This window comes from Achroia grisella, unplaced genomic scaffold, assembly GCF_030625045.1.
Source record: "Achroia grisella isolate CSIRO2021 unplaced genomic scaffold, CSIRO_AGI_Agris_v1 utg808, whole genome shotgun sequence".
Taxonomy (NCBI): domain Eukaryota; kingdom Metazoa; phylum Arthropoda; class Insecta; order Lepidoptera; family Pyralidae; genus Achroia; species Achroia grisella.
This window is the reverse complement of record NW_026713029.1, coordinates 1504464-1520135: the sequence shown is the minus strand read 5'-3', so window position 1 is coordinate 1520135 and position 15672 is coordinate 1504464. Positions and strand designations below refer to the sequence as shown.

General features: G+C 32.4%; 1 protein-coding gene across 1 annotated transcript in view; it reads left to right on the top strand.

Moving 5' to 3' along the window:
- Window positions 1-3376: 3376 nt before the first annotated feature.
- Window positions 3377-15672, top strand: part of LOC131851830 (uncharacterized) — a 31597-nt gene continuing 19301 nt past the window's right edge. The window contains exon 1 of the mRNA XM_059202394.1: window positions 3377-3535. Coding sequence (XP_059058377.1) covers window positions 3432-3535 — 104 coding nt within the window. The 5' untranslated portion in view covers window positions 3377-3431. The remainder of the gene's footprint in view (window positions 3536-15672) is intronic.

The following is a 15672-nucleotide window of genomic DNA, read 5'->3' as shown; positions in this document are numbered from 1 at the left end:
GGCGGGTCACTAATGTACTTTATAAGTCTGTCTATGATTCTTAACTCTATACATCAGTTTGGGACCTTTCACAACTCAAGCCCATTCACGATGGAAAAATCGTCCAATACGCAATTATGTAACACGTACGGTGATCAGTCACACACGTCAACAAAGTATATCGTCAATCTCAGAATTGTAATAGAAACTGTACTAAAATGCCTATTTCACTACATAGATTTATGATACATTATGATATATCACAATTAAGTAACACGCGCGACGTCTGTTTTCATTGATACTCGATTGCCAAGATAGAATAGACAATCTTACGAATATTATAAATGCTATAGTTTGTGAGGTTGAATGGATGTTTGGTACTCTTTCATGCAAAAACTACTGAACGGATTTTGATCAAACTTTACAGTAACATAGCTTATACATAAGAATAACACATAGGCTAATTTAAAAATATATTATGTAAATTGGGCGATATATAATGATAAGTGTGATGCAGACGAATACCTCGATAAATGCTCACATTAGGATAATTTTTCAATTCGATGAAATAGAAATAGAAATAATCTTTATTCAAATAAACTCATTACAAGCACTTTTGAATAGTCATATTTTGATTCTACCACTCATTCGGAATGCAGATTCATCACAAGAAGAATGAGCAAGAAACTTGTGTGTTGTGTGTTTTAATAGATGTTTTTTATATAAATAATTACTGTAATTATATCAAGTAAGAGGCATGCGATAATTAACATAGAAATCGCTACGCAATTACGATGCAATAGAAAATGTCAATCGTTAGGGTAATGTTTCAATTCAAATACTAAACACTAGGATATTTTTTTTTAATTCTGTACAATAGTAAATGTCTAACACTAGGGTAATTTATTAATTCCATGCAAAGTTTCTAAGATTATTACGTTCAATCAAACAAACTCTACAGCTTTAGAATATCAGTAGAGGATGTGGAGGATGACAAAATGAGTATAAGGTTTGCCCACCGTGGAACATTCACCAGGTAATTGCCAGAGGGGACAGCGTGGAGGTCGACCTGATATGGTATATTGCTAGTAACGTGGTCATTAATCTACATTACTGATGGTTTGGATTGGATTACTGAAGCTGATGGACCACCTGATGGGAAGGTGATCCTTCCCATCAGGTGGTTCATCAGTCCATTTACGTACAAGTTACATTAAAACCATGTACATTAAGAAATCGATGTCTATTAACATAGAATATATTAGCTTTTTCTATGCTATTAGTGAATTACAACATAAGCCAATAATTCGTATCAGCCAAACCAAATCACTGAACTTTGGCAGTTTGGATACTCGCCAAATTTAACAAAGCGTAATGAGATTTTTTTAATTATTCCCTACTACGCTTTTCCTAAGCCATGTTATAATTTAAAAACAGGTGACCATAGTAATCTATGCTATAAAAAAATCTTATTCTATAGGTACTGACTGACTGATCAATTGATCATAAAATAAGTATTTCATCTGATAACATTCATTCTAATAGTTTTATAGTGACAAATAGTTGTTTCCCACGATACCATCCGCTGTTTGTAATAAAAGATTGTCTATGTTCGTCCTCATATAATCTAAATGACTGAAAACTGAACAAACAGATATATGTACTCGTATGTTAATATGAATTACTATCTGTATTTAAAAGGTTACAAATTTAATCAATGTCACAATGTACATTGTTATTAAAAGTTTTTTTAGTATCGACTGAAGTCGAACTCTCTCTTTATAAACATTAAAGTCTACGAAACTACTACTAAATACTATTGACGATTTTTTAGAGACGATCTTCTTAGCACTCTATGAACACACATGCGACGGATCTATCATGTGGTAGAGAGAGAAACCATGAGCAGTTCCCGGGACTTGTGACCCGGGTGTAGGTTTTAGAGGCCCTTTGCCAACATACGTCAACACTGACCTTTACCGTGTTTCTCTCCCTGCCCATAGAAATCTGGCAGGCACCTGCTACTGCTTTAGATACATGTTCTACCATAGAGACTACTGCAAATCAATATCTTTTTGAAGATTTCGCTGGTATACCGCTCGCTCCCATTTCGACCAGATATAAATTTGTGAAAAAATAAACAAATATTTTCGAACACAAATCTTAATTAAATGATTACCTTCTCTCAAATTGAATTAAATCATGTATCTTCTCTTGCAATATTAAATTCTAGATTAGTTAAAACATTACCATCGTCTCGTGATTTGTTCTAGTATATGGAACACTTCGAGAGATTCCCATGACTTGGTACATGACATCTCGTCGTGGACATTGTCTGGACGTTATCTGATGACACTGTGAGAATGAATGCTTAACCTTCGACCGCTGCACTGTATGAAGCAACAGTAATATTGCATACAACTTCTAAATGCATTGTGTTCACCTAACCACTATTAAGTTAATCATGTTTCCCTTGGCCTATAATAAAACAACTGGTATTTATTTAATCCATTATATAGATAAACTAGCTATTCGCCCCGGCTTTGCCCGAGTGTACATATATTATACCTTCCTCTTGCATCACTTTATGGATTAAAAAAAACATAGTCTTAAAGATTTAAGCATAGGGACGGACATACAGCGACAGCGAAAACAAAGTCGCTGCCGCTGTCTGTCCGTCCCTATGTATGCTTAAATCTTAAAGACTATATTTTTTTTACATTTTTAATTTTTATACATGTCTTAGACTTATCGAATCAAATCAACATCTATATTCATGTTGATCTTATACAGACTTACTTATGATATGTCAAATCTATCGTCAGCTCGGAGTGCTTTCGACACTCTTAAACAACATCATCACTAACTAACACTTAACAAGAAACTCAGATCTTATTATTTTCAAATCAGCCTGCACATTATTAGAGAAATGCAGCAAATTAAATCAGGGAGGAAATCGTATTTATAATCTATATATTATTATATATAAAAAAGCCTATATATATATTCTAGAGAATCTATTTAGAATTGAATCTTCAAGCTTCTAATTAAATACTATATAGAAGATAGTTAAATTTTTTGTTAGTAAAAGATAAAATAACACTTGCTCAGTAATTAAAAAAGAAACCTATAGAAAACTTCATTACCAGCGAGTAGAATGGGCTATGTTTCATTTTAAAAAAAATTGAGATCTTCACAATTATTACTTTGATACGAAAGCGGGACGTTACTCTTTAATGTAGTATATAGTACAATCGTTACTCATTATTATAGGCATTGGATTTTAATTGAAAATCTTTAGGAATTATACACACTCTATGAAATAAACGTTTTACAAATGAAATAGTGAATTACAGGCACAAATTAAATGCTATCAAGAGAAAAATTAATGAACATTGTGAGTGTGTAAGTGATACAAACAGTGGCTGTAGTTCATTTGAAGAGGAAAAGAAATGCCAGACACGTTGTCCTTGACTGCTGGAGTCAGCTTTGGCTTGCTCGCTGGAATAGTGTCAGGAGTTTGTTATCTCGTCGCCAATGGATTTATGTGGCCCAGGTAAGTGACTATATTAATTGCCGAAATATGCCTGTATTAAGTTTATTTTGATCTTTACCTGCAATGTTAGAGTCATCTGTTATTATATTAATTTACTGGTAAAGGCTATAACAGAATAGCAGAGAGTGGACTGAGTTATAGACCGTTTTGTCTCCTTAATTAGTTTTAAATTTTATTATTGTATGGGCAACAATTGTATTTTTGTTTGAGACAAATAAAGATGATGATTATTATTATTATAAAGAGAACGGCGCGGATAAAGTTTGTTATATTACGTTATCAAATATTATGATATAAAATTAAAGTAGCTATATATAAAATTCTCGTAACACAGTGTTAACTATCATACTTCTCCGAAATGGCTTAATGAAATTTTATATGTGTACGGTAGGTTCTTATCTACTTTTTTTTATCCATACGTGTTAAGGGTGGCTCACCCTTAAAATATTTCTTTGTTTTTTTGACATATTTTATTTATAATCCAATATTCAAAACACATACGATCCTTAATTTTTGGTCTTCTACCATCAACTTTATTTTTAATAGCAATAATATTACTCTTATTATTAACTAGCTGATCCGCGCAACTTCGTCTGCATTACACTTATTATATTTCACCCAATTTATCTAATATCTTCTTAAATTATAGCCTATGTGTTATTGTGACGTATAAGCTGTATTACTGTAAAGCTTCATCAAAATCTGTTCAGTAGTTTTTGCGTGAAAGAGTAACAAACATGAAACTATACTCAAGAAACTTTGCGTTTATAATATTTGTAATATTAATTCATATATCAAAACGTTGGCTAGTAGCTGCTAGTTATTATAATATATAATATTAAAATATATATACGTACAATTAGTAAAAATCACGGGATCTTACCACGTTTTATATTTATTTGCTGAGTTCCCGATATTTCGGCAGTGTTTCAACCACTGTTGTAAACTATTTTATATGTATACCTTTTTTATTGTATATATTTTATAAACACTACATTGTTTTTATATGACATAAGTCAATTTAATACACAATTATTCTTCAACTATAACGGTGCCGTTTTCTTTTGCTCGTCGTCTTGGCCTCCATCCTTCACAACCACCATGATCACGGGTAAACTGGATTTACTAATTATACGTATAAATAATGACCGCGTCAAATTTAAAACAATTATGATATACTTCCCCGTAACGTATGAAATTAACACATAATTCACATATGTCCCTCTTGTCGGAAATTATACTATGACTTTGCTAAAGTAAAATGATTCGAAGCGTGACCTATTGACGGTTTACTAAACTACGATGTCACGGGTTCTTGCTTTACAAGTATTTTAATATAAAATGTTTACCATAAATACTAGATGGCTCTGATTATAATTGTTCAATATAAAAAGTGTTTTATTGGATGCTGTTTTCTGTGTGTGATAAGAGTTGGCCGTATACAGTTAAATGTTTTACAAACCTCAACAAAAATTAATTCTTTTTCGACGAATTATTCTTTTATAAAGTGAAAGACATTATTATAAATTTGCCTAATAACTATGTCCATTAATTAGAAAAAAAAGTAAATCAGACACTTAAACAATAATTTATTTATCTATTTTTTAAAACTTTAATGCACAAATACAAAACGAAAGGTGCATATGGTGAACTTAACATTTTCTCGCAGTCGACCATAGAGCAAACAGAGATTAGTGAGCACCCGGTATTTAAGTAAATAACATGAAATGAAAATAATAAAAGGAAGTAGGTATAAATATAGTAAAATATATATGTCATATAAAGGTTGGAAGCTGCCCCCTCTCTCCTAATAAGTACTTTAATAAGTATATTATAAGTAATCATAATAAATAATTTATTTGGAATGTAGGAATGAAGATAATATTTTAAGAAAGATGTTACATATGAATGTGGATGGTTATAAGGGCAGAGGAAGACCGAAAAAGAGATGGATGGACTGTGTGAAAGATGGTAAGAAGGGAATAAATAACGAGATGAGTGCGAACAAGGATGAATGGAAGAGAAAAATATATTATGCCGACCACAAATAAATGGGATAAGGAAGAAGCAGATCATGAAGAGCATGTTCATGACAAATTCCGTCTAAAAGAACTAAGACTTTAAATAATTATCATTAAATTGCATTATAAATAACAAAAACAATGAATTCATTATTTTAAGACATTGTTTATTATTTTACGAGTATACTGTATTTTACTAACCATTACTACATAGAAGTATCAGAACACAAGGTTTCATTTTAAATATGTGTAAGTACCTATTACAGACCAGTTGGCATACGCAGAATAATATATGCACAGATTTTGATTAATGGTTAAAAACGCATGGGTTTATTATAGATAGATATCGCTCTATATTGTTGGACGGCATTTCGTCACATCCGGACCTGGCCATGCGATATTTCGACAAAAGAGTCGTCATTACTAAAGTTACGCCAAGCGTAACACGTGGGCAAACATACCTTTTATTTTATTTCCCTCCATAATCTAATCTATGATATTTTTTATGTACATTTTGTGAGCAAAGGAATTTAAGCTAGACAGCCAAAAGTTCAAATTTCCCTCTATACCTCTGTTAATTTTTTATGTAAATTATTGAGTAAAGGAAATTAAACTACACAGCCATAAATCTCAATTTCCCTTTATAACTGTTCATTTTTTATGTAAATTTTTGAGTAAAAGAAATTAAACTGCACAGCCATAAGTCCCAATTTCACTCCATCACTTTGTTAATTTTTAACATAAATTTTTGAGTAAAGGAATTTAAGATAAACAGCCAAAATAAAGCATGGTCAGCCGTCATGCTGAACACTTGACATGCCCAGATTTTCCTCGGTATATTTGAGTTCAAATATTCCTATTGAAAATTTAAATTGTCAAAGTAAATTGACATTTTATTTTATAATTTTTATTTTCATCTATGAACTCCTATTTTTTTGTAGCGATTTTAATTTATGTGGTAAAACAACGTTTGCAGGATCAGCTAGTATATTATATTTCTTTTCATACTTCATTCTAAAAATGCGCGGTATCATTCTAAAGTGCAAATTGACACCATGTAATCACCATTCACAACTGTCACCTCGAATCATCACGTCCACACTCAGTTTTTCTTTTATACAAAATTATAGAGCACAACGGTTTCTATATATATCGAATTTTATCTAATAACGGACAATTTGTTAGAGAATTCGGACGTAATCGATTAATTCGACATGTTTTTACGGAATATGGTTATTACAACGGAATGAAATATAGAAGGGTGTGAAAGTATTGTTTAAAGAATGGTTCCGTATAAAGAAAATAGTTTCAAAATATAAAGGAAATAAAAATGCGATTGTTTGTTTGTTCGTTTATTGCCGTTCAATGAATTGAAAATCTTGTGAAGAGACAGTTTTCCGAATGGATTAAAAAAATTTTGTTATGATTATTCAAAAGTGCTTAAATTAAGTTTATTTGGATAAATGATTTTCTATTTTAATTAATGAAATGAATGAAATATTCTTTATTGTTCCCCTCACAAAAAAAATAAACATTTACATACACATATATGTGCAAAAAATATACAACAATTAACCAAGACAAAATGACAAAAATGGGCGGCCTTTTCGCTGAAAAAGAGTTCTTTCAAATCTCCTTTTCATGGCTAATAGAGAAATAAGAGATATTCTTATTAAAAATTTATATGAATATAGGCTATATCACGAATACAGACAAACATAGTGTAATATATATTTTACATCGAAAATGCAGACGAAATTGCGGGTAACATATAACATATGCCTATATATTGTTTATAATATTGATAACTATTATACTGACGGCCTAGGTGACACCACACCACTATACAAAAGTTTGTTTTTTCCGTTCACAGCGATTTGCTACGAAAATACGTTCATTTAGCTATACTATTCTAATAAGATAATTATGTAAGATTTACCATAAAGACGCATTAGCATCCAATTCACATTATCATTTACTATTTAACTGAAATGATAATGGTCGATCATCAATCTGTTATTTCTTCACTTTAGCTCAAATTGAATAGGCTTTTTGTTATAATACGACGTAAATTGAAACTCAATTTATCACGGAATGCCTTTTAGTAACTATGATTTCTATTATTACTGGAATAAAGCACATTATTGTTTGTAAGGTATATATAATAAACAAAAACAGCGTAATTAATTTTTAAAAATCGAATTCTTCAATACTAATAAAAACAACTTACTGTTTTTTTTTTCATTCTGGCATAGTCAAACATGCATTCAGTCTTACGAAAGAGTACGCCTATTATATTATGTAAAACATAGTATTTTCTTTTTTTATTATGGCTTAACCAACCAGGCATTCAGCCTTATGAAAAATATTGCTTATAAGCTCTGTCTCTGTTTATACTATCACATTTTATCTGTCATCTATGTAATTTTTTTTTGGTTAATCTATCGAGCAATGGATACTACGGATACGGAACCCTAATAAATTATGGGGAGGATTTTGAATTTGTAACGCACGAGGCATGTCGCCGTTCGCACCGCTTTGTACACCCAACCCACCCGTCAGTCAGTTTCACGGTTCGCGCCAATGCAACGCGATTTAAAAAAGTGCTGTGCTGTAACGGAAAATATTGAAATATTTTTTGGAATTTCGTAGTGGCCAGCCTTATAATTTTTGTCTCATATGTTATCAGTGAACATTGTTTTGTTTTGTGATATCTTAGTGGTCAGTGTTTATTTTTTTATACACAGCGTATAAAATTAAAAAGGTAAATAGTGTTGTGACTAATTATTTCAATGTGAACAATCTTTTCGATATTCAGTCTTGATACATCTTTATTAAATGTATATATATATATATATATAAATATATAGATTAGTTCTATACGCCTTCTAAAAAATAATATAAAATATGATTTAATACTTATATCACAGAAAACGACGTTTTAGATACATATTTTGTGCAAAGAGCACAAAATATATATCGGAAACGTCGCGTCGTAACGACAAAGCTTTCAATATGTTTTTAGTGAAAACGCGGAATAATTATTCATAAGTAAATTAAACATTATAGTTAGTAATTTGTTAACAGAGATAGTTTAGAGATGTGTGAAGGCACTACACTGATTTTATAATCATGTAGATTTTTGGCCGTAAATATTTTCTCCAAATATTATTTCTAATAGAGACTGATTTATTGATCAATAATAAATAACCGTATTCAATAAGTACACACAAATGTACCCTTCTTTATGGTCATAGTTTTAGTCAATTTAAAACGAAACATTCGTATGCATACTAATATATTAAAGCCAATAAAATCTAAATATTAAAAACCAATATAGTTTCACTTAAATTAAGTAAGAATAAGTAACACAAAACTAAGTAAATTTGTACCTACTCAATTTGGTAATGTTCGAGAAAATGACTAAGCGCTCGGATAATTTAGCGCGCAACACAATTAAGTAATAATTTCATTGGCAGCAATAAGTTGAGTTCACTTCACGTAACTCAGACATCCGACTGCCGTCCGGATTGTACAACCTTACTTACAAACAAGGGCATTATAAGTTGATCGAAGCAGACGATTGCTAAAACCGATCTACAGGGGTTTTATGAGTGATATGATACTGCTACTGTTCCTTTACAATATCACAAGATAAGGTGATCAAAGCAGACGATTACTAAAACCGATTTACAGGGGTTTTATAAACAAAGACATGTTTGGTTGATCGAAGCAGACGATTGCTAAAACCGATCTACAGGGGTTTTATGGGTGATATGATACTGCTACTGTTAATAAAACATGATAAGTTGATCGAAGCAGATGATTACTAAAACCGATCTACAGGGGTTTTATGAGTGATATGATACTGCTACTGTTCCCTTACAATAACACATGATAAGTTGATCAAAGCAGACGATTACTAAAACCGATCTACAGGGGTTTTATGAGTGATATGATACTGCTACTGTTTCCTTACAATAAAACATGATAAGTTGATCGAAGCAGACGATTACTAAAAACGATCTACAGGGGTTTTATAAACAAGGACATGTTTGGTTGATCGAAGCAGACGATTGCTAAAACCGATCTACAGGGGTTTTATGAGTGATATGATACTGCTACTGTTCCCTTACAATAAAACATGATAAGTTGATCGAAGCAGACGATTACTAAAACCGATTTACAGGGGTTTTATGAGTGATATGATACTGCTACTGTTCCTTTACAATATCACAAGATAAGGTGATCAAAGCAGACGATTACTAAAACCGATTTACAGGGGTTTTATAAACAAAGACATGTTTGGTTGATCGAAGCAGACGATTGCTAAAACCGATCTACAGGGGTTTATAAGTGATGTGCTACCGTCTTCGTTAGTAGGTGGTATAGAATGGAGAATCTGAAAAAAATTGCGTTAGTAGTACATAACATATATGCATAGTTAATAGAGATGACGGTTCCAAGTCTAAGCAATTCCATGGAAATAAAAAATGATGGATTACAACAGGGACTACTCGAAAATATTTAAATAACAATAGAGTCTCCTCTTCTGTTTTAGTACGCTGATTTTGAGAGAAGTCGGCTTTGTATAATAAGACCAACAAAAATCTGATGAACGTGCCTTATACATAGTTGAGTATTTTTACTATATTAAGGAGATGATCCTTGTACCCAGTGAAGGAGTTTTAATGCGAAGGATATGTAATGCAATAAATGATAATGTAAATTGGACTCCATTTTCCACAAACAGCCTCTCATCTGGGCCGTTGTGCGTGTAGAGCCGAAACTACTAGAGTAGCCAAGCTCCTCCCAAAAGCGCAGAAGTCTCCACACTCCACAGTCTTCACAGAGTGACCACACCGTTCCGAGGATTTGTTATCGTTGTGTGGCCACTGATACGCACTCCAGGATTACGTGAGGAGCCTTTTCTTCGGCTTCAAAGCAGTCCCGACAAAGGGAACTGTCAGCACCTATTGTGTACAGGTGTTTGTTTAAGGGACAGTGGCCCGTTGTTGTCCGTATCGTTGTGTTGAGGTTATATTTAACGTCTTTGCGATTTTATCAAAATATACTAAAATAATATTATATACCTTAATGCCTGCAAATGAAGCAATAAAAAACTTATTGTAATAATACAATTGTCAAATTTCCTGTTCAAACAGAGGATACCAATCAGTTGAGTAACCATTAAAGAAATTACAATAATAGCGTCCTAACAACGGCCATTGTTTAAATATAATAAACTAACTGGCCCGCACGACTTCGTCTGCATCACGCTTTCATGACATTTATCATTATATTTCACCCAATTTACACGACACTCTTTTAAATTATAGCCTATATGTTATTCTGATGTATAAGCTATATTACTGTAAAGTTTCACCAAAATCCATTCAGCTGTTTTTGCATGGAGAATAACAAATTCGTCCATCCAACTTTCGTGTTTATAATAATACTAAGATGAGTTGCCGTAGTTTTGAGTCCCCTATCTTTATTAAAACTATCTACCCACCCTGGCTTCGTACGGTTGTACATGTATTATATATATAAACCTTCCTCTTGAATCACTTTATTAAAAATCCGTTGCGTAGTTTTAAAGATTTAAGCATACATAGGGACAAACAGACAACGACAGAGACTCTGTTTTATACTATGTAATGATTACTATAATTATTTTCATATTTAAACGATTTATAAATATTAGGTCCATAAGATGATATATATTATTACTAATATAATATTATGAATTCGAATGCAACTGTCTGTCTGTCTCGCTTTGGACAGACAGACAGCGATAGCGACTTTGTTTTATACTATGTACTTAATGATGAAATCGACTCCCCTGTCAAATTTTAGTACTTAATAGATAGAGTTATTCAAGAGGAAGGTTTATATGTATAATACATATACATCCATTCAAAGCCGGGTCTGGTGGCTGGAAGACTATCCTTACTAATATTATAATTGCGAAAGTAACTCTGTCTGTCTGTCTGGCTTTCACCTTAAAACTACTGAACCGATTTAAATAAAATTTGGTACACAGTTCATTTAGACCCTGAGAAAGTACATAGCCTACTTTTGAATGCCAAAAGGTGTTGTAAGGGGTTGAAAGGGTAGATGCAAGGTTGTATGTAAAAATCATCCTTGAGGGGGTAGGGGGGAGTGAAATAGGGGATGAAAGTTTTTGTGGAAATTCGTCATATTTGAAGCTAGAACGATTAAACTTCTTTACTTGGCTTTTATTGTGTAGATTTTCAGATTAGTAAGAATAAAATAGAATAGAAAATCATTTATTCAAATAAACTTTATTTAAGCACTTTTGAATAGTCAACATTTTTTTAAATCTACCGCTTATTCGGAAAGCTGTCTCATCACAAGAAGAATAAGCAAGAAACTTGTGTGTTGCTCTTTTAAACACTCGTTCACGAGTATGACAGATGAGCCAGCCATCACTGCGCTCGACGATATTTTAGGGATGACTACTCATTCCACTGACCACGTCACAGCATGCGTATTCGCAATCAATCACAAAAGCCGCTACGCTATCATATATTAAGAAAGCAGTATGAAAAACAAATTATAATGTTGTCCGCAAATAAACTTATACTTGCTATATATTGCTATCATCTATAAATTCATCTATCCTATAATAGGCTTTTTTTCTAGTTACTTCTCAAATAAAATATCTAGTCGAACTGGACTACTGAATAACTATAAAAAACGTACATAAAAATTGATATAGGAAATTTGTTTTCCTGTATCAATTTTTGTGTACGTTTTTTATTTTACATTTATGGTAATAAACACACTTAGCCACCGCTTTAGATCCAATAGTCGCGGGTTCAATTCCTTCGACGGTGCAAATATTTATATTCATAAGTATGATTGTGTCGGTCTGGGTATTTTATATGTATATTACGTATGTATTTAAGTATCTACATCTGTTGTCTAGTACCCATTATACTGTACCTAGTTTGGTACTAGATGGTCATTACATATTTTTTCATTATTTACGCGGACGAAGTCCCCGCGACTTCGTCGACAGCTAGTGAACCTATAAATTGACACAGTGCTTCATTTGATACAATACATAACTGGAAATCGATCATTGCCGCTATTTTAACCGTTCAAATCACGATGTCAGTGGCTAATTATGGCATTCCTAGTTCGATCAGGGTATCCTTAAATTGGCTGGTTGCTTCCGACTGGGTAGCGGGCTCAGCGCGGATACGCTCCGCTGGCAGCAATAGACCTTTGTAACGTTGTGCCGAATTAAAATGCATCGTTAAATATTTTGATATGGTTTTTTTTATTCTTATAAAACATTAACTGTGCCCGCGGATTCACGCGCGTGAAATTTATAGCCTATATTGTATGTTATACTGTAAAGTTTCAACAAAATCCGCTTAGTAGTTTTTGCATGAAAAAGTAACAAACATCCATACTTACAAATTATCGCGTTTATAATATTACTAGATTTGCCCGCGGTTTCTCTCGTGTTAAATTTCAATATAAAATTAGCCTATATGTTATTCTGATGTATAAGCTATATCACTATAAAGTTTTGACAAAATCCGTTCAGTAGTTTTTGCGTTGAAGAGTAACAAACATCCATCCATACTCACAAACTTTCGCATTTATATTACTAGATCTGCCCGCGGTTTCTCTCGTGTTAAATTTCAATATACAATATAGGCTATGTGTTATTCTGATGCCTAAGCTACATCACTGTAAAGTTTGTGTGAAAGAGTAACATACACCCATCCATACTCACAAACTTTCGCATTTATAATATTAAAATATGATTGAGCGTTTATTCCGCAAACTTTGCTACCTACATCGGTGCAACACATCTTTGACACGAGAATTTTATATAAAAGATGTGTTATCTTTTATATAAAATTCTCGTGTCACATGTTAGTTATAGCACAGATAACATAATATTACATACAGATACCCCATCCCATACAAGAAAATGGTTCCTTCCTAACTCGGGCTATTCTTCGGGCTATTTTATTTCGCCGCCGTAGCCGCTAGATGTCGCTAGATCTAAAGCAGTTCGGATTACTAGTGGGTGCTTAGTAACAAAGCACGAAAATAGATGGCAGTCAATTCAGTCTACATGACATCTGTTTTGCAAAGATAGGTATATACAAGGTACAATATGTAGGTACAATATGTAGGTAACTGTATCGTGTACCTCATTAGGGACGATTCAAGATTCAATGTAAATGTGTAGGTATAATATCGTTAGCCGACACCCTGCAGATATGGCTTATGTGCCAATGTATATATTATGTTATAGTTTATTCTACATTCCACGCCTATTTTTTTCTCTCGACGAAGATATGTTGTAACGCGTCTGCGCTATACGTATAGCCCGATTTTGATACGTTTATACTCGTACGTATCAAAATCGGGCTATATGATTTTTTATTTCAATCGTTATGTGTAAGAGACTGGTTTTAGCTACAATGAATTTACTGGTATATACCTCATGTATTCTACGATGTACCCCTCTTTTCCCTAATGAGAATTCCCCTATATCTTATATATAAACTTCGTATCACAGTGTTAGTTGCCATATTTCTCCCACATTTTGATGAAATTTGATATGTATACTTGCTAGGTCTGAGGTAGGGTTGTTATCTATTTTTTATACCCCTAAGTCATAGGGGTGGCCTACCCTGAATTTTTTTTTTGTATTATGGACAATTTTTTATTTATTTATAATGTTACATACACGCCTTTTTGGCCCGTCTTTCACCAACCACTATTTTTAATAGCGATATTCTTACAAATATTATAAATGCTAAAGTAACTCAGTCTGTCTGTTTGTCTCGCTTTCACGCCAAAACTACTGAACTTATTTAATTGAAATTTGGTACACAGTTAATGTAGACCGAGAGAAAGGCTACTTTTTAATGCGAAAAAGGGTTGAAAGGGGAAATGAAAGGCTATATGAAAATATCGTCATTTTTAAAGTCAGATCTTGTAAGCTAAAGCTTTAATTTATAATCTTATAATTTAATTAAAAATATTTTTTAGGCTGCTGACTAAATATAAATAAATATGACATTCTAAGTATGTAAAATGTTATCCTTAAGAGGGTGAAATGAAATATAAGATGAAAGTTGAAGATGATGAAAAAATTCGTCATTTTCAAAACTAGTACGATGAAACTTTTGTCTTTGGATTTTTCGAGTTACATTAAATATTTATTATTTATTTGATAAAGGTCACTATTCCACACGGACGAAGTCGCGGGTACAGCTAGTTAATTTATAAAGCAAAACAAGGTTTGCCGGGTCAGTTAATTTATATCTATAATGAAATGAAATTCGGTTTCAAAAGAAGGAATATTAATTAAGCTAAATAGCTTAAAACTTCAATCCTAGATGAAGTGAACAGGGTCGATCTAGGTTTTTCATTACTATTATAGAAATGTGTAACGGGGGAACACGTTACTTAGTACGAAATTATGTATATTACAATAAAACTTAACGAGAAAATATTATAATGATGTCACTGGAACACTCATTGCTTTACTACTATACCGTCCATTAGTCGCGAACTTTCTGGATGCGCGAGAGGCGCGCTCCTATTGGTCGGTCGGTGCGGTTACCGCACGACGCGCATGCGCTGTACGCTTAGATGAGTCTCACGGCACGGACGTAAGTACTTACTATGTAATATGTATACATATGGGTGTCACAAATTTTTTATTACAAGTAATATTACTCTATTATCTAAGCCAGTAATGTGTGCTTATTTTGAACTTGATAATATTCAGAATTACTTGTATACATAACTTTCGATATCTACAATAATAATATCTTTGATGTATGAAAGAAATGTATGTACCTACATTAAAAGATAATTTTTGACCTGTATGAAATGTATGAAAGAAATGTATGTACCTACATTAAAAGATAATTTTTGACATGTATGAAATGTATGAAAGAAATGTATGAACCTAAATTAAAATATAATTTTTTAAATGTATGAGATGTATGAAAGAAATGTATGTACCTACATAAAAAGTTCATTTTTGAAATCTATGAAATGTATGTACCTACTTTAAAATAAAATTTTTGAAATGTATGAGATGTA